At 44.7% G+C, this 19,826-nt stretch overlaps 1 protein-coding gene across 3 annotated transcripts in view; it reads left to right on the top strand.

The window, feature by feature from the left end:
- The first annotated feature begins 219 nt into the window (after positions 1–219).
- Positions 220–19,826, top strand: part of Cep43 (centrosomal protein 43) — a 34,626-nt gene continuing 15,019 nt past the window's right edge. For 2 of the 3 annotated variants that reach the window (XM_004651081.2, XM_045159210.1), the window contains exons 1-7: positions 220–356; positions 540–593; positions 4,898–4,952; positions 5,529–5,617; positions 6,069–6,206; positions 10,487–10,567; positions 12,845–12,904. In XM_004651081.2, coding sequence (XP_004651138.2) covers positions 255–356; positions 540–593; positions 4,898–4,952; positions 5,529–5,617; positions 6,069–6,206; positions 10,487–10,567; positions 12,845–12,904 — 579 coding nt within the window. In that variant the 5' untranslated portion in view covers positions 220–254. The remainder of the gene's footprint in view (positions 357–539; positions 594–4,897; positions 4,953–5,528; positions 5,618–6,068; positions 6,207–10,486; positions 10,568–12,844; positions 12,905–19,826) is intronic. The other variant, XM_004651082.2, reaches the window with a different exon arrangement.

Below are 19,826 nucleotides of genomic sequence, written 5' to 3'. Positions count from 1 at the left end.
GCCAATAAAAACCTGATGCCCGCCCCTTCTAGGCTCGAGGCCACGCCCACACCCTAGACCACGCCCCACAGCCTCTCGCGTCTTCCGGTCTTGAGGCTCGGCAGGCGGAGGCCAGCGCGCTGAGGCCCCGCCCCTTGCCGACCTCGAGGCCCCGCCCCCTCCGTGCGTGAGGGGCGGGGTTCCGGCGGCGCGGCTGGAGCGGCGGCGGCCGTTGGCCGTCAGCGCGGCTTGCTCGGTTGTCTTGGAGAAGCAAGATGGCGGCGACGGCGGCTGCCGTGGTTGCCGAGGAGGACACGGAGCTGCGGGACCTGCTGGTGCAGACGCTGGAGAACAGCGGCGTCCTGAACCGCATCAAGGTGCGGCCGGCGGGCGCGCGGAGCCGTGGGCGGCGGGCGGAGCGGGGCGGCCTGGCCTGCAGCCCGCCCGCGGGCGAGCGCGGCCCGGGCGTCGGGGGACGGGGTGGTGGGCGTCGGGCGGCTGCGACGCCGCCGCACCGGCCGTCCTCGTCCGCAGTCACCGTTCCCGTTTTCTCTCTGAAGGCTGAACTCCGAGCGGCGGTGTTTCTGGCACTAGAGGAACAAGAGAAAGTGGAGGTAGGAAGTCCCCAGATGTTGACATGACTGCGTCCATTGCGGGCTTGATGTCTAGCCTCTTTCACATTGCTGCGGTGAGGACCCCAAGCAGTAGGAAAGGAATCTTGACTGCACCCAGGCTGCACTGCAGGGCTCCTTTCATAGGCGACATCCCCTAAGGCTGCGCATCTTAGTTTTACAGTTCACAAGTTCAGTCATCATAATCTTACAAAAACCAGAAACTTTTCCGGAACCTCCCCTCCCTGCACTTTCCCTCTCCTGCCACTGCAAGCAGGCAGCAGTTAACACAGAAGCTAAAGATTGCATTTAGCAATAGCGAGAAAAACCTCTTGTCTCGCGGTGACCCATTGCGTTAAAGCAAGCCGTGCATGACTTTCAAGCACAGGTGAGACCATATCCTAGAGCACTAGCTAATCTGAACGTCCTTGTATAAGTTCACAGTATGGAGTCACTTAAGTCTTCCTCCAGCTTAGGCCCTTGTCACCGCCTATGAGTATGTAGTACTGAGTAGCCAGACATGGTTCTGTTAACTGTTAAGATTATATACTTCCTTACTATTGGAAGAGCGCCAAAATTACCTTTTATGTTTTATTTTTTTTCTGTTGTCCTGGTGATAGAGTACCACAGTACCTCCGACATAGCAGTATTATATCATAAGAGCAACTTTAAGAAACCATTCCAGTGACTTAACTGTAAGACGACAGCAATCTTTGGTAGCTGATGTGCATTGTGAATGCCTTGGTACGAGATGTGGTATGAAACTTTTCTCAAAATTCAGACCATTCAAGTTTTTTTTTTAAAAGTACAGCGATCTTTTTAAATCTCAAAACATCCAACAAGTTTGTGTTTGAATGGGTAATTTAGCGTTTTCTCTCCACCTCAAGTCCCACTCACCATCCTAAGTACCCTGTAACTTCTTGTCACCAAGACTCACCCATAGTCAAGATGCAAGCCTTCCTTTAACAGACCACTTTCTTCCACCTCCGCTGACCTGTACATCTGCTATCTACTCATCCACCCCTTCTGCGCCTTGCTTTGTCTTCACATCTGTGCTTTCTTTCTGTTTTGACTGGGCTACCCCCTGTGCCTCATAAACACACATCACCTTGCTTTCCAGCTGACATGGTCATTACATCTAGCCTGTGAGGCACCCGCCCCTGTTTCAGTATGTACTCTGTCAAGCAGAAGTCGCCTAACTGAGTCCGTGACGTTGCACACCGTTGCCCACCTCAGCAACACCTGAGCAGGCCGCAGACCCACCTGTACCAGCAACTCCCAGTGCAGCTGCAGGTTCACGTTCTCTCTTTCTGCTCAGACCAGCTGGTCTCTTCCTTCTGAGGGAAAACAAGTCATCAGGTCCTAACCGTTGTCCTGTTCTGCTGCCCTCAGTCCTGTGCAGACCGCAGAGGAGGCTGTGTCAGCATAGACCTGGAGCTCTTTCTTTGTTGGTGGAGGAGGCTCTGTCTTGCCAAATAGAATTTGGTTTTTGTCTTCTGTGTACACTTCCTAGTTGCTGAGACTGTGTCTTGGACTTCTTTTCTATTGGCTTTTTTGAGCATGAAGACATGTTTAAATCTCTTAAGGAGAAAGTGCTTTTACTCATCTGCTATTCTATGCCCCCCCTTTAATACCTGGTTAAAGGAACATGTGCATTCCATACCATTCCTTATAAACTGCCGTCTCTTAGGATGTCACCATTGCACAGCAGCACGACTACCCTCGGAATTGCTCTTGCTGTAGCTGGGACAACTCCTTAGTTTATACTTCAGTTCTTTCCTGGTTTGGTCATCATTGTGGTATCTAACATTTTTAATTTTCCCCTTTCCTTTTTGGAAATGTGGCTTTGGGGCCCTTTTTTTGTCCTGTTTCTCTTGTTTCCTTTTGCCTCTCTGGCTGGTTTCCTTATCAGGGTCTTTTTTCTGTACATTGCACTTAAACTGGCATTAGTGTCCTGTTGCTTCATTCTCACTGTGAAGTTCTCCCTGGTCCCTACGTACCACCAGCAACTTCAGCCTCTTGTCTTCATGTACATTGCCCTCCTGAGCTATAGGCTTGTATGTTAAGCTGCCTAGTCTTAACAGGACAGGCTGGTAAGAAATCTCCAGTTTGCCAGGCTTCACCCCTTCCCCACAGTGTTGCCTGACAGTATTTGGGGGAGGGGCTCTGCTGCTTGCCATGCCAGAGTGCTTGCCCAGCTTACTCTCCACCTTCCCTCCCAAGTCCTTTCTCCCAGGTTCCCAGGTTGTCCATGTATAGTGCATATTTGATCCCATCTCACCATTTTCCCTGAATATTGCAGCTGACTCAATGTCTGAAAATTCCCTAGGCTAGTTTACCACAGACTTTTGTGAGTTTTCTCCTCCTGGTCTTTTGTTTTAGCAACTTAATTGAGATATAGTTGCTTTGGTAAACTCACAATTTGAAATATACATTTGATAAGTGCTAACACTAATGGGACTATGAAAATCACCACAGTTGAGAAAGTGGACAAGTTTCCTGTGTTTGTGAACTTCCCCTCCCCAGCATCTTGATCATTTTCATGAGCCATGCAAATGGGATCATGCACTATGCAAATAGGAATATGTAGTATGTACTTTTTTGGTCTGATTTCTAATATTCAGCAAAATGCATTTGACATTCCTTCATACTGTACTGTATATTCCATGTGACCCTGAGTTCAGGATTACTGAGTTAGCCCATTAATCCACTGGGTGGATATTCAGCCATTTTCCTATGGATGAGTATATTTGGGTTTCTGTTTTGATGGCTTTAAGCAAGGCTGCTGTGAAGGTCAGGTGTGTGTCTTCAGATCTTTGCTGGGATCTGTGGTTTCTTTTTTTTTTTTTAAAGATTTATTATTATTATTTGTTTATTTGAGAGAGAGAGGCATGTGTGCCAGGGTCTCTAGCCACTGCAAAGAAACTCCAGACGCGTGTATTACCTTGTGCTTATGTAGGTCCTGGGGAATCGAACCTGGGCCCTTTGGCTTTGCAGGCAAGCACCTTAACTGCTAAGCTATCTTTCCATCCCTGTTTTGAGAAAATGTCTAGGGGTGAATGACTACATCACATGCTGGAAGTATTTTGTAATGTTAAAAAAACAAAACACAAAAACATCTGAGTTACCTTCCAAAGTGGCATTTGCATATGTGGTGTGTATGGACCGCCAGTGCACCATGAACCCGCATGGTCTGCTGAGCAGGTCCATCCTGTGCCACCTGCTTGTCTCATTCTCAGCAGTCACCACATGTTGAAGCACAACAAGTAGTTTTTTCCCCTGCATTGATTCAAATCTATAATCAGAAAACAAAGTTGTCCTATGACCAGTAGAGTCATCTCACATTCCACTAGTGAACTGGCAGTTGCAGTTGCTTATGTTTTAAGTGATAAATAACTAAGGTGATACATCATGAAACTATATTTGAAATAGTTTAATTTCGTCTTCTATAAGCATTGTGTATAAATGGCTTCAAAAGCAGTTTGGTTAAGTTATAAAATGTTTAGGGGCTAGGGGTGTAGCCACATGGCAGAATGCTTGCTTTGTATGTGCTAAATCAGGTTCAGTCTCCAGCACTGTAAAAATAAACTTTAAAAATTCAAACTAGGGGCTGGAGAGATGTCTCAGTGGTTAAGGCACTTGCCTGCCAAACATAACTACTCAAATTTAATTCCCTAGTACCTATGTGGGCAGATGCACAAAGCGGTGCATGAGTCTGGAGTTTGTTTGCAGTGGCTAGAGGCTCTGGCACACATTTATTCCCTCCATCCCTCCCTCTCTCTGCTTGCAACAAATAAATAAATATAGGCCTAGAAAGATGCCAGCGATTAAGGTGCTTGCCTGCAAAGCCTAATGACCTGGGTTTAATTCCCTAGTACCCACGTAAAGCCAGATGCACAAAGTGGTGCATGCATCTGTAGTTTGTTTGCAGTGACTAGAGAACCTGGCGCACCCATTCTATGCTTTCTCCCTCATTACTTACAAATAAATAAAATTAAAAATTTAAATTATTTGAAAAGTTAATTTACATACTTAGGTTATATAGCTGTAAAATGAATCACACTTTAAAGATGTTGTTAAGGATGAAGCTTTAAAAAATTGAAAATAAATGTCATGTGTTGTTTTGTTTTATTACTCTGAGAAGTTATGGAACAGCACAAAGCAAAGGAAGGCTGCCTTTGTGGAAGGGATGTCATAAAGCCTTGGTTTATGAGTTACAGTGTATGCATGCCAGAAAAATGCATGTATATTTAGTGGCTATTTTAAGCATAAACATGATACTCAGAATATCTCTTTTCTTTTAACAGAACAAAACTCCTTTAGTTAATGAGAGCCTGAAAAAGTTTTTAAACACAAAAGATGGTAAGAAGTTATACTTATTCTCATTTACCTGCTTCTGGATTTTCAAGTTTTGTCAAAGTTTGGGAGAAATCACAAAATTGTTCTTTTTTAGAAAGTCTAATTCTTACACTTTACAGTATTCTTCACAGGACAAATATTTTTTTTTTTTAAATTTGTTATTTGTTTTTGAGACAGGATCTCACTCTGTAGCCCATATTGACCACAAATCCTTGGTGATTGATCCTTCTGCCTCAGCCTCCTCAGTGTAGGCATGGACCACCATGCCCACCTTCAAATTATTGTGTTAAATATTTTTGGTCATACAGAGTTGTTAAAATCAGTGTCACTATGAAAAGTGAGACCCATCTGCCTATGAAGTGTTGCATTGTTTTACAGTTTCTGACCAATGACTGTAATGAGCACATAGGAAGATTGAAGTTTTATCACCCAGTTGAGTTATTCAGAGAAGAAATGTGGGCTTGGGAAACTCGAGAAGCTTGCTGTGTCAGGGATGTGGCTTATTACTTCGTAGTGCTGATGGGAGCCGCGAGGACAGGTTCAGGCTTTGCTCACATGCCTTTTCCTTGATGTCCACAGGTCGTGTGGTGGCCAGTCTTGTTGTGGAATTCCTTCAGTTTTTTAACCTTGACTTTACCTTGGCAGTTTTTCATCCTGAAACTAGCACAGTAAGAACAATTCATTTCTTATTTATCCTGAGAGACTTTTACTACAGAATGAATGAATGAATAGTAACCTGAAAGGTGATAAAGCGACACCTTAGAGTTGCTGAGATGACTGTGGCTGATTAGCCTTGTCAAACCATCAAGAGCACCAGGATTGCTGCATCATGAAACTTGAAGCTGACGAAGGGCTGCTCTTGTAGAGTACGTCTGTTCCACTGCAGCTGTTCAGAGACCTTGAACAAGCATGCTTCGTTTAAAAACATTTCATTCAGTCTGGAGAGAGAGCTCTGGTTAAGGCACTTGCCTTTAATGAGGCACCTAAGGCCCTTGACTTGAAACATCTCATTCATCAGCAGTTTAGCCTTGGTTAGAGATGAAGTTATAAAGTATTTCCTTTAATCTCTAAGCATACTTTTGCTATAGTTTTGTGTACTAACTCTATCTTCTTTTCTAGTTTCAAGGTCTTGAAGGTCGAGAGAATTTAGCCCGTGACTTGGGTATCATTGAAGCAGAAGGTACCGTGGGTGGACCCTTACTATTAGAAGTGATTAGACGCTGTCAGCAGAAAGAGAAAGGGCCCACCAGTGGGGAAGTAAGTATCCTATGCTGTCCTTCTCTATTTCTTTTTTTTTTTTTTAATTTTTTATTTATTTATTTGAGAGCGACAGACACAGAGAGAAAGACAGATAGAGGGAGAGAGAGAGAATGGGCGCGCCAGGGCTTCCAGCCTCTGCAAACGAACTCCAGACGCGTGCGCCCCCTTGTGCATCTGGCTAACGTGGGACCTGGGGAACCGAGCCTCGAACTGGGGTCCTTAGGCTTCACAGGCAAGCGCCTAACCGCTAAGCCATCTCTCCAGCCCATCTATTTCTTATTTTAGTTATTGGATACTTAGTTTAGCCATGCAGGTTAATACACATATAGTGGATCAAGGTTTATATAAAAACAAGACATTCCTGGGCTGGAGGGATGGCTTAGGGGTTAAGGCACTTGCCTGCAAAGCTAAAGGACCCAGGTTCAACTCCCCAGGACTTACGTAAGCCATATGCACAAAGTGGCACATGTATCTGGGAGTGTGTTTGCAGTGGCTAGACGGCGTGGAGCACCCATTCTCTCTCTCTCTGCCTCTTTCTCTGTGTCAAATAAAAAAAATGATAAAACAAATAAAAATAAAAGAAGATATTCCTTAAAATAAAATGGTATAAACATATAGTGAAAATTTAGAGATGTGGACTCTGACACTTTGAGGTACCCATTTTGGAAATTGGTCCTCAGAGGGTTGGGTCTTTGGAAGCCAGGCTGCAACAAGCCGTAGCTCCTCACTGGCCAGCTGTCACCTTTACCATGTCCTTCTGTCACCTCTTCCGTAGCCTCATAAAATGGGCTCTCATGGCTCTTGTGAGGCTCATATGTGGGAACTGTTGCATGTGAAATGCTAGGCACAGCACAGAAAGCATCCTACCAACTGTTGTTACTTTGTTTGCTTTGTTTTCTTTGAGGTCTCACTCTGGCCCAGGCTGAACTTGAACGCACATTGCTCCTCCTACCTCTGTCTCCTGAGTCTTAGGATTAAAGGCTTGTGCCAGCATGCCCATGTGTTGTTATTTTTAATTTTAGTTAAATATGAAATACTGGTTATAGACTAGTTAATAATTTTTTTGTACCTGAAGGTTTTCTAAATACTGATTTTACTATTTTTTTTTTTTGTCTTTTTGAGGTAGGGTCTCACTGTGTTCCAGGCTGACCTGGAATTCACTATGTAGTCTCAGGGTAGCCTTAAACTCTCGGCGATCCTTCTACCTCTCCCTTCTGAGTGTTGGATTATTGGCATGTACCACCATGCCCAGCTCAATTTTGCTTTGTTTTAAATTTCATATTTCGACTTCTTTTTCCCCTTTTCCTGTTTTTAGGTCTCACTCTGTAGCCCAAGCTGACCTTAAATCATGATCCCCCTGCTTCAGACTCCCTTAGTTGTGAGGCTGCAGGTATGTGCTGCCATGCTCAACTAAAGATACACTTAATTTTTGTTTGATGTAGGGTCTCTTGTAGCCTAGGAACTTGCAGTGTGGCCCAGGCTGTGACCTTCCTGCCTCAGCCTCCCAGTACTGGGATGACAGGCTTGTGCCCACACACCTGGTTTTAAATGGTGCTGCAGATAACACTGGTGCTTGTGCATGTCAGGCAAGCACTCTAACCACTGAACCAGACCCCCAGACTCCAGCATGGACTTTGTTGATTTGCAGACACGTTCCTTACTTGTCTCTCTTCTCTGATTCTACACTTTGAGTTTCCTTAAGCTGGTCTCTACTGGCAGGCTGAGTGTATGCTTTCAGTCACAGGAGTGTTGAGCTGAGAGTGGGAAGTGGTGGGAGAGTCTTGAGTGTGTTTTCTGTCAAAATATGAAAATCAGGATCGCTTGTCTGAGTACTAATCTAACTGCATTGAAGGTGTGGTCAATAAATTCTTTGGGTTATATATGACAAGTAACAATTTAAGATTATAGAGGAAGGGCACTATTTACAAACATTTATAAGTAATTGTTTTAGTTAAAAGAGGGAAGCAAGCACGGCGTGATAGCACACACCTTTAATCCCAGCACTCAGGAGGCAGAGGTCGGAGGATCACCATGAGTTTGAGGCCACCCTGAGACTACAGAGTGAATTCCAGGTCAGCCTGGACTAGAGTGAGACCCTACCTCGAAAAAACAACAAACAAAACAAATTTAAAAAAAGAGGGAAGCAATTGCTTTATGCTGAAATGTAGGTACACTCAATCTCTTAGGACACTGGAATGGTGGTCGTAGGGTGAAGTTTGGGAAGGAAGAACAGTGCCAGCAAAGCGGGAGTAGGAGGCCCTGCCCCAGGGCCAGGCTGGGAGGGAGCCCGCTCAATCTTCGGTTTCTTCACTCATTCATCCAGTGGCTTGGCAAGTTTTGTCATGTTGCCTTCTAGGGTATGACACCCTCCCCCTGCCACGCGTGCGTGCACATCCACACTGTGGGGCCAGCGGTGTGCAGTGGTGCTGGCGTCTCTGCTTTCCTTCCTCCTGGTCTTTGCCTGTCCTCTTTCCCTTTCTCCCTGTCCTCTCTCTTCTGGCCCAGCTGTGTGCAGTGGTGCTTGCTCACTTGGACGTTGCTAGCTCTGTCTTCTTCTTCCCTCCCTAGTCCACACTTGGGGCCGGGCTGCTGGTGAGCCCAGCTGTGCTGCACCTGGTCTCCGTCACTTCCACGCTGCTGCGCTTCCCCATGCTGTAGGCTACTGGGAAGAGGGGCTAGAGGAGGCAGTCTGGAGGCAGCTCCTAGAGCAGTGCACATAGCTGTGTCCTTGTGTAAGTGTGCAGCGTGTGTGGTTGTTACTGGTATGGTTACTGTGTGGGTGACTCCGCGAGTCCAGATCAGGCTTCTCCCCTTGTTCCGGGTTAGAATTTCCAGTCCTTCACTAAACATACCCACAGTGGTAACCTTCGAGCACACCAAGAAATTAGTGTCTTCTAAAAATTAAAAAGGAGTCTGAGGAGATGGCTCAGTGGGTAAAGTGCTGGCCACAAAAGCATGAGAATCTAACTCTGCTCCCTGGCACCTGTGTAAAATCTGTGCCTAGGGATGAAGCAGGGATGGGGGATCCTAGTGCTTGTTGGCTCACTAGTCTATCTGAACGGGTGAGCTCTAGGTTCAATGGGAGACAGAGGATAAAAAATAAGCTGGAGCACGATTAAGGAACCAGACATGGACCTCTAGTCTTACTCGCATGGCAGCCCTGCCCATAAGAACACACGCTCCAGAAAGGGGAGGGCTTCTGTGCTTGTGCTGAGGGGGGCTCTGCTGCAGCCGTTGGTGCTGGGGTCCTGCACATGCAGGTCTCCCACAGGCTATGAAGAGCTGGCAATGGCTGCAGGGTCCTGAAGACTCATACTGAGATCCAACAAAAGCTTTCCTCTGTTGTTGGGGTGGGAAATGAGGCTGATGCTTTGTGTGCCTCAGAGCTGCGTCCTGCCTGGAGGCCCCGCAGGCCGTTTGCCCTCTCCCTACTTAACAGCTGGCATTCTGTCAGGGCAGGGATTTGTCATCTCAAAAAGCAATTGGTTTACTATGCAAATGGCAGAAGCATCACGTTGGACATTTTATCTTCATGTTTTGCTGTCTCTTTCTTCATGTCTAGATACTTCATTTAATTGTGTGTGTGTGTGTGTATACATACATAAACAATATTAAAAATATATAAAATTGGGAGCTCAAAGATAGGTGACTGTATATACTTGAGTGTGGAGACCAATTGAAAGAGAGCCTTGAGGGTTGTTACTTAGGAACACCGTCTACCATTTTTTGAGGCAGGGTCTGTCACTGATGTGGAGCTCACTAATTAGGCTACACTGGTCTCCCCACAAGCCCCAGGAACCCTCCTGTTTTTGCCTCACTGGTACTACTGTTTTGAACACACACCATCATGCCCTGAGTTTGTATGTGGGTTATGAAGATCAGGCTCAGGCCATCATGTTTGCAAGGCAGGCACTTTACCAACACTGAGCTTTCTTCCTATCCCAGAGTAGTGGTTTGAAATGCTAAACTCCAGGCTGGAGGGATGGCTTAGCAATTGAAGTGCTTGCCTGCAGAGCCAAAGAACCCAGGTTCGATTCCCCAGGACCCACATAAGCCAGTTGCACAAGGTGGATCATGTACCTAGAGTTTGTTTGCAGCAGCTGAAGGCCCTGGCATGCCCATTCTCTTTCTCTGTCTGCCCCCTCCTCTCTCTCCTTCCATTTCAAATAAATAAATAAAAATTTAAAAAATTGAATGCTAAACTCCAACAATTACAGTATCATTGATATTTGTGTTTTAATTTTCAGTGTGTTTCCATTTTAAACCTCTAATTGTAGGGTGCACTGGATCTATCTGATGTACATCCTCCACCACACTCACCGGAAGGAAAAACAAGTGCCAGCACAACCCCAAGTAAGGTGAGTCTGCCGGGGCTCTGCTGCCACGTGCTAGCCGCCGTGCTGCTCTTCTGCAGAGTACCTCAGTGGAGGGACCTGTCCTTCCCTGCTGACTTAGGAGGGGTTTGTAAAAGTTGTGGGTTTTTTTGTTTGTTTCATTGGTAGAATTTTGAATTTTGTATCGCAAAGAAATTTGCCTTTCTTTGGTAATTTTAATATTTATCAAGGAGTTTGTTTACTTCTCAGACTCCTACTTGGAGAGCTGGTTTCAGAATAGTCAAGTGTTGTGGTTGATGGTGGTAGACTTTTAGATGGGTGATCAGGTGTGGAAGTGTAAGTCGTGCTGGTGGTTTTATATTGATGAACTGTTTTGATAGGGCTTATAGAAACTGTGTGTTGTGTGTGTGTGTGTGTTTCTAATTTCAGAAATATGGCATAAAGGAGATAAAAACATGTGATGAACACTTGAATTTAAGATCAAGGATATCTCCTTAGTAATAGAGGAAGAAATAGAAAGGTGATGCCTGGGAAATCTGCTCTCCCATGGCTGGCTAGAGTCCGTTATGATTTGGTAGAATCAGGAGGGGTTTAGCTCATGTCTAGTTGGCTGCTAATAAAATATCATACAGTCTGGGTGGCCAATGAGCAACAGACGTTTATTCTCCCAGGTCTGGAGGCTGGAAGAGAAGGTCAAGGAACTGGTGGACTTACTTTATGTCAGCGGCCTTGTGTGTATCCTCCATGGTGGAAGAGGCAGGGAACTCCCTGGACTTTATTCATGAGTGCTCCACACTCAAAGTGTGCTCCACACACTTCTTAAAACCCTCATCATGTACTGATACTGATAGCCATGCAGTTCTCCACAGCTCAACTCTTCCTTTGATTTCCACAGCATAGGGAAAGATGCTGCAGACCCCATGTGAACGTGGGTCTTCGTGGAGTTCAGGGCGAGCACTGAGTTTTGTGGGTGCTAGGTCAGGTGACATCAGAGCATGGGGACTGCACTGCCAGACTCTTGTCTCCACAGCATGCTGCTCAGGCAGTGCTGGGTTATTTATGGCCTGTTCTTCAGTGATCTTATTAAACTTAGAAATTTCATGTTTTGTTTCAAGTCCATTATATTGGAACTAGTGTGGCCCACCCCCAGCTGTCTAGGTAGGTAGCCTTTTCTGATAGGCAAGGTTAGTTTTGTTTTGTTTTCCTTTGGAGTCTTTGTTTGATGCTTATTGGGAAGCTGTCACCCTGATGACAGAACCAGGTCATAAGAAATTGTACAAATTTCTTTAAACTATTTGATGATCGAATAGCCATTGGGAAGAAGAAAGATTTATTTTCCATGAAAATATCTGATCTTAGAGATTAAAATTAACCAATGGTTCAAAATACTTACCAGCACTACTGAACTATTTGGAAATCCTCTTGTTAGCAAATCATTTTTTAAAAGCAAGTTAGCAATGCCAACCTTCCATATAAGGTATATCTGTAAGAAAATGTAACTATCTATGTTATTACATACTGATAGTCTTCCATAAAATATTTTCTAAAACCTAAGAATTTTGACAATGTAAGTGTTCTCAAAGTCGATTAAGAAATCTTGCTTTCAATTCTTACCAAGTAGTGGTGATTTCTAAGGCTAGTTTCAAAGACAGTGTCTGTCCTCCAGGTGGCACCATATTCCTGTAGGCCCTGTGTGGTAGGTATTTCCTTAAGAAATACCCTAGACCCTTGCTGGCTGGCCTGGGGTAGGATCTGTTTTAAAATCAACACTTATTTTGGCATCTAAAGTGCAGTTTCTCCACAGTCCTGAGGGACACAAGTTTGGGATTCCAGCACTTTCCCTGCCTCTTCTTAGCAGCCACCTCCCTATGACTCATCTGCCTCAGAGCCCAGGGCGAGTTGGAGTGTGAGGGACTAGAAATTGTGGCCCTAGACACCAACTATTTGGGCTCCCAGGGAAGATGTGGACGAGTCCTCTTTAAAGCTGCTTAGGAATCAAACAAAAGGCCTGATTTGGTGGTGCTATGTGCACAGGAAAGAAACCAAGCTTATGCTCTGAACCTGCACATGCAGTGCCACAGTGTCTGCAGGGACCTGTTAGAAACTGGTTAAACCAGAGATGGGGCACTGTGGGACAAGAGTTCAAAAAGGTCAAAAAGAGTAGGCTGCAGAGAGGAACATACTAGATTTTCCATCTTAGAGAAATGTTCTAATAGGAATCTTTATTAGCTTGCTAATGAGTTAGTTTATTTTTAAGGATTTATATTTTGTGGTAAAATGTCATTTTATTCTCATGCTCAGATACCAAGGTATAAAGGACAAGGTAAGAAGAAGACAAGCGGGCAGAAGTCTGGTGAAAAGGTAACATGCATGAGGGCAGAGGAGATAGACCCTCAGGTTCATGGGGGCCTCTTGCTGGCCTGGTTCTAAAAGTGTTCTTTTTGAAATGTTACTGTCATCCATGATCAGAACATGAACGCCAGACTTGGTGAAACAGTCCTGTGGTTCCTTGGGAGGCTGAGGAAAGAGGCCTGCAAGTTCAAGGCCAGTCTGGGAAAGTTAGTGAGACCCCACCCCCCAGAAGTAAACCGAAGCTAGGGATGTACCTTTGTGGTAGAGCACTTGCCTGGCATAATGTGTCAGGCCCCAGTAATGTTAAACAAAAAAAGTGGCGGGGAGGGGGTGAGCATACTGGCATAAAACAAGAATTAATATGTCAGTCTTACCTAGGTGAAAACCATACTATTGTATTCCAAAGCTATGCTCTTAGTTTTGTGTCTTGGTGGCAATACAGAGTATTGTTTCAAAATAAATGACCTTGCATATGTTGTTAGTGCTGTGGTTTTGACCTGAGTTAGATAGATCAAATTACTCTGGGGTGGGGAAGTTCCAGTCCATGAGAGAGCGCTTCTTTAGCCCTAGTCCATATACTCTTGTATTCTGCCGCTCTTTAGCCCAGTGCGCATGTGTTGCCCTCCCCCCAAGAGCCTGGGGGCGGGGAGCTAGTCCTGCACAGCCTGTGGGGGCTAGGCCGCCTTTTCTTCCTCCTAAAGGTCGCAGCTGACTAAGCCAATAGGCTAGCTGCTTCTCTACCTGAACTGGTATGGATATTTTATAGCTTTAAGGTAAGACAAAATGATTGGATTTTCAGTTCTTGAAGAGACATTAGTCATGGGTTGAATCTTAGCTTACCTATAGATTTTTCTAGTAAGTCTTTAAAAATTATGTTTGCTATATTAGGTGACTTTAAATCCATTGATTTCAAAGGCAAATTCTATTATTTGCTTTTTGTTTACATTGTGGTTTAAGCATTATTAGACAAGAAGATATACTCTGTTATCCAGTAAGTATTTTTGGGATAGTCACGCAGTAAGTTACTCTGTTAGTGCTATGAGCAAGAGAAATTTAGCCCAGTTCTCACTTGGGCATTCATAGTCTTAACTGGAGAGGTTGGATAGCCTTAAGAAAGATAGTAAGAGTAGTCAGCTGGGTGTTTTAGATTCCTAATTTCTTTGGGTTTTAAGTTAGGAGCATATCTGATTCACAGCACTAAATTTTTTACAAATTTTTTATAACCATACTGGTCTCCCAGGTCTTAAAACATTTTGAGTAAGTTTGTACATAAGATCAGTGCCCACCATGAGCCATGGCTGCTTCTGACTGATGAGACAGCTGGGGCAGGCCCAGACTGCCGCCGTCACCTCCTGAGTGGAACTTTACACGCTCTGTCTTGAGGGGGGTTGAAGAATCTGGATGGGCTCATGGCTCTGAGATTAGGCTATGAAATGGACCCGCAGTTTCACTGTTCTGCTCCTGAACCCAGGATACTTTCCCTGCCACTTTGAAATCCTTTTCTTCTGTGTCCCTAATCTGGCTTCTGAGTTGCTTTTATAAGTAGTGTGGATTTTCTCTAGCATTGTTTCTTTACACACTTAAGATAGCTAAGCCCTTAACTCACCCTTTCTTTCTGCCTGGCCCTGTGCATGTGCTAGGCTGTCAGCATGCTGGACCTTATTTGTATTTGTGTGTGTGGTGTGCGCATGTGTGTGCAGAGGCTGGAGGAGGGTGGTCACATGTCCTCTTCTTTTGCTCTTCTGCCTCCTTTCCTGGACACAGGGTCTCTAACCGAACCTGGAGCTTTCTGCTGTTTGAGGCTACAGATGGCCAGCTTACTGCAGAGTGCGGGGATTGAACTTGGATCCTCACGCTTGTATCATTTCCCCAGCCCATGCTGAACAACCTTGACAGCATAGTCCAGTCACCCAGTGCATTGCCCAAGTTGAGTGCCATCGTGGAGCCTCACCCGTATGTGTTCTGCAGACGTGAAGTGTGTCTGAAACAGTGTGCAGTGCACGGAGCAAGGCGAGGGGCCCGGCGTTAGCTCTGAAAATGGCAAATAAGTGCACCTTCCTGTTTCTGATGAATGCACATAATGCGCATGGTGGATATGTTACAAAAAAATAATTTAAAAAAGAAAACTAAGCAAGGTGTTTTAGACTCACCTTATCATTGAGTTAACCATACCTCTGTTTAAGAATCAAGAACTTTTTGTCATGACCTTAAGAGAGATCATTCTTTTTTAAAAAATAATTTTTATTTATTTGCAAGCTGAGAGAGAGATAAGAGAGACAGACAGAATGGGCATGCCAGGTCTTCTAGCCTCTGCATATGAATTCCAGGTGCATGCACCACTTTGTGCATCTGGTTTTACATGGGCAATGGCGAATCAAATCTGGATTGTTAGACTTTGCAGGCAAGCACCATAACCGCTGAACCATCTCTCCAGCCCAAGATCATTCTTTTTATAATTAATATTTGGGTGTTTTAAAGCTAATGTGCTAAAGTGTATTGATGTACTTTTTGCTTTAAATTCTTTAAGAAAATTTTATTTATTTATTTGATCAAAAGAGAGAGAGAGAGGCAGACAGAATGGGTGTGCCAGGGCCTCTAGACACTGCAAATGAATTCCAGACACATGTACCACCTTGTGCCACTGGCTTACGTGGGCACTGGGGAATCAGACCTGGGTCCTTATGCTTCACAGGCAGGAGCCTTAACTGCTAAGGCATCTCTCCAGCCCTGCTTTAAATTCTTAACGGTGTGACATGCTTAACTTATTGTTCCTCTTCAGAATTCTAGAATAGGCTCAATTATGTTTCTCTCTTGGAGCGGTCAGGTCATATCATGTGCTTGTGTCTGTGGCATTCATGTCAGGGTTTCCACACTGAGCATTGCCATTCCCTTAACCCACCTCTCATGTGACACTGGGTGAGCAGGTAGGTGGGTAGTTGGCCAAGCTCTGTGGTCCCTGTGAGCTTTTTGGCACTGCTCATCAGATGAACCTGTGAAGTACTGGGGGACAGGCAGAGAGCTGAGGAGACAAGGGTAGGACCACTGCGCTCTGGATTGTGCTGAGTCTGTATGGCACTTAGATGTGGGCAGAGTTTTATAGTTACAGAATTCTATAGTCTGCTTTCCTAGGTGAAAAAATGAAACCTTTTAAATACTTGTGCTCATTTTAGCTACAATAAAATTCAGTACTTCATTAGTCATGGGTAAGAAGCTGCTTGTGGTAGAGTGAGGAAGGATGTGGACAAGGTCTGCATGGAGAGGAGAAATACTACAAGTATGTTACGTGTGTATGGTATGTGGTGTATGCTGAGCATGTGGATGTCAGGACAGTGTTGGATGTGCTGATCTGCATTATTTCCTCAAGATGGAGTGTAGTCCCTCATTGAACCTGGAGCTGTCACTTTTCCTTCTTTTATTATTAGTAATTTATTTTTTGTAGACAACTTCCATAATAGTAGACAATAACCCGTGGTAATTCCCTCCCCCCACTTTTCCCTTTGAAACTCCACTCAATCATTTCCCCTCCCCCTCTCAATCAGTCTCTCTTTTATTTTGATGTCATGATCTTTTCCTCCTCTTATGATGGTCATGTGTAGGTAGTGTCAGGCACTGTGAGGTCATGGATATCCAGGCCATTTTGTGTCTGGAGAAGCATGTTGTAAGGAGTCCTACCCTTCCTTTGGCTCTTACATTCTTTCTACCACCTCTTCCACAATGGACCCTGAGCCTTGGAAGATGGGATAGGGATGTTTCAATGCTGAACACTCCTTTGTCACTTCTCAGCACCATGGTGCCTTCTGAATCATCCCTAGTTCACTGCCATCTGAAAAGAGAAGGTTCTCTAACCAAAAGTGAGAGTAACATTAATATATGGGTGTGAACATTAAGAGACGTGCTTACCAGGCAGTTTGATAAGCATAATACACACATTTAGCCAGACAGCAGACATTACACCCATAGGGCTCATGACTACTGCTGTTGTAGGTTTTCAGTATCAGGGATAATATTCCCTCCCATGGATTGGGCCTCTAGTCCAATTAGAGAGTGGTTGGTTTCCCTTATAACAGGCATGCAACTATTATACACATTGGCTCATTTGGCCTGGGTGGCCAAATTTAAAGCTTGCAGTGTCCACTGCAATATCTTCACTGGTGATTTCTCTCTCTCTCACTGAACTGCATGCATTGTAGCTTTCTCCAGCTTTCTGTCAGCTGGTCTACATGGAGGAAGTTTTCAGCTCAGGTACAGCAGGATTTCTCAGTGACCTTGAAGACTACGTATGTGGAGTCTTCTGGAGCTGTCGTTTTTCAATCAGACTGGTTGGCCAGTGAGTGTCAGCAATTCTTGTGTTTTCACTCCCCACAGGACTTGAGTTACAGGCCTGGCTGGCCATATCCAGCTGTGCACACACGTGCTGAGGAGTAGAACTCACAGCAAAGCAGTCCCTCATGCTTATGCAGCCAGTGCTATTACCCATTGAGCCTTCTTCCTACTCCCTGCAAGTACCTTTTTGAAGACTTTCAAACCTGGGAGTATTACTTTGACTTATTTCCCCTACTATGAACAGTGAAGATTAAGTTTTTACTTAGAAAGACAAATATTGTTATTATTTTTTTCCTTCATAGTGCTCATAATTAGTTTCACATATGGCAGGCCAGCTCTCTTACCATTGAGGTACAAACCATACTCAAGCCCCTTTTCCTCCAAGTTCCTTTTTGATTTTTCCTTCTATGACACAGTCTCACGTAGCCTAGTGTGGCCAGCAGCTCCCCTGTAGCTGAGGATGACCTTGAATTCCTGACCTTCCTGCCTTTGCCTCCCAAGTGCTGAGATTTCAGGGTGTGCAGCTCATTCAGTTGACACGGTGCCAGGGGTGCTCAGGCCAGGCTAGGTATGCATTCTACCAACTGTATCCTAGCCCATTTTTCTAGACTGTCCCCCCTTTTCTGTGTGTGTGTGTGTGTGTGTGTGTGTGCGCGCGCGCGCATGCACACCAGAGGAACAACCTCAGGGTTACCCTCAGTTAGGTACACTGTCCACCTCTTGAGACAGTCTCATCATTGGCCTGGAGTTTGGGGGAGTTGCCTGTCTCCACCTCCCCAGCAAGGTGCATGCCACTGTGGCTGGCATGTATGTAGATACTGGGTTTGAACTCAGGTCCTCATGTTTGCATGGCAAGCACTTGACCCACTGAACTGTCAAAAAGTACTATAGTAATCACTCAATTTTTGGCTACTGGACAATTAGAATTTTTAATAATGAAACTAATGATCATTTTCTGTAAATCTAAAAGTGATTGAATATCATGATATACTAGTGTTCTGTTGGAAAATTAAATATGTACTAAAATTTAAAAAAATTATACTTTATTGCAAAGGTTGTTAATCTTGAGCTCTGTCAAAGGGATGGCTTATCCCATGCTGTATACTAGGTCCCTTTACTTTTGTAAAAAGACAGCAATTTGGCAAGCATGGTAGCACACGCCTTTAATCCCAGCACTCGGGAAGCAGAGGTAAGAGGATCACCATGAGTTTGGGGCCACCCTGAGACTACATAGTAAATTCCAGGTCAGCCTGAGCTAGAGTGAGACCCTACCTCAAAAAACCAAAACAAAAGGAAAAGGAAAAGAAATTTAAGGCGTCTATCATAAAAAGCTAAGGCTTCTGGCAGAGTGCAGGCTGGGAGGCTTAAAGTCAGGTGAGGACTGTTATGTCATGTTGAGGACACCAGGTGTCAGAACGGCCATGCTTTTCCCTGGCTTCTGGTGGTGGTGAGCAAGCCTGGTTGGTGGTTCCTGCCCTGCAGCTGGATCATTCCAGTCTCTGCCTTTGTGGGGCTTGAGGGCTTCTCCTTTATTTTCGCTTTATTTGTGGGTTCTGTGGACTGAGGTCAGCACCTCAGGTACCCTAAGCACACTCTCTTCCCCTGAGCTTTACCTTCAGCCCTTTTCCTCTGCTTCCTCATAACAGGGCTAGGTGGGCAGGCTTAGGGCCGCCTAGTATGGTGCGGCATGGTCTTAACTCCCTGTGTTCAGTGGCCCCGTTTTCAAGTGAGGTCACACTTTCTGGGACTTAGGACTTTGATGTAACTCTTGAGGCAGTCCAGTTGATTACAGATTCCAAGATGTCTGTTGCTAAGGCATAGGTCACACTTACTAGTTTTGCACAATAGTTGTCCTTAGCTATCTAGCTTCACCTTGAATCCTAAGTTTATGAAAATCATAGTGCAGTTTATGCCATAAAAGTTTGCTGTAGTTGGCCGTGGTGACCCACACCTTTAATCCCAGAACTAGGGAGGCAGAGGTAGGAGGAGCACAGTGAGTTCGAGGCCATCCTGTACCCAGGTCAGTCTGGACTAGAGTGAAACCCTACCTTGAAAAACTGGAAAACAAACAAACAAAAAACCAGTTTGCTGTAAGTATGGTAACACTTTGCAAAGCAGATTTCCATGGAAATTGCTCCCAGTGTTAGTAGTGCTTCAATCTCTGCAAATTGCTTTGATGGTAAATCGTCCTCTTTTTAGTGTAGATTTTCAAATAGGAAAGGTTCTTTGGTATTAAATTTAATGAAGTCATTACCCCTTTGTTAATGACCACAGCAGGGCGTGGTGGTGCACATATGTAATGGGCTCCATTATTAGACCTTGTTTCACAAGTAAAAGCTATAATTACAAAGTAAATGATGCCTTCATGAGGGCTAGGAATTAATTTTAAAGAGCAGATTAGTTTGAAAGTTTGTTTTCACTCCATAACAAGAACTATATGTTTAGAACAAAATAACTGTGTTGTTCTAAAAGTATGTGGTGTTGTAACGTAATAGCCTTTTTCATGAGACTCGTCTTCCAAAACGAGGCCTGCTGTTCATGATGGGAGTGCTGTTCACACCACTGAGAAGCAGCTGTCAGTGACCTGCAAGTTTTGGGGCCAGGTAGC

This window comes from Jaculus jaculus, chromosome 9 (genome assembly GCF_020740685.1).
Source record: "Jaculus jaculus isolate mJacJac1 chromosome 9, mJacJac1.mat.Y.cur, whole genome shotgun sequence".
Taxonomy (NCBI): Eukaryota; Metazoa; Chordata; class Mammalia; order Rodentia; family Dipodidae; genus Jaculus; species Jaculus jaculus.
This window is presented reverse-complemented; position numbering and strand designations above follow the sequence as displayed.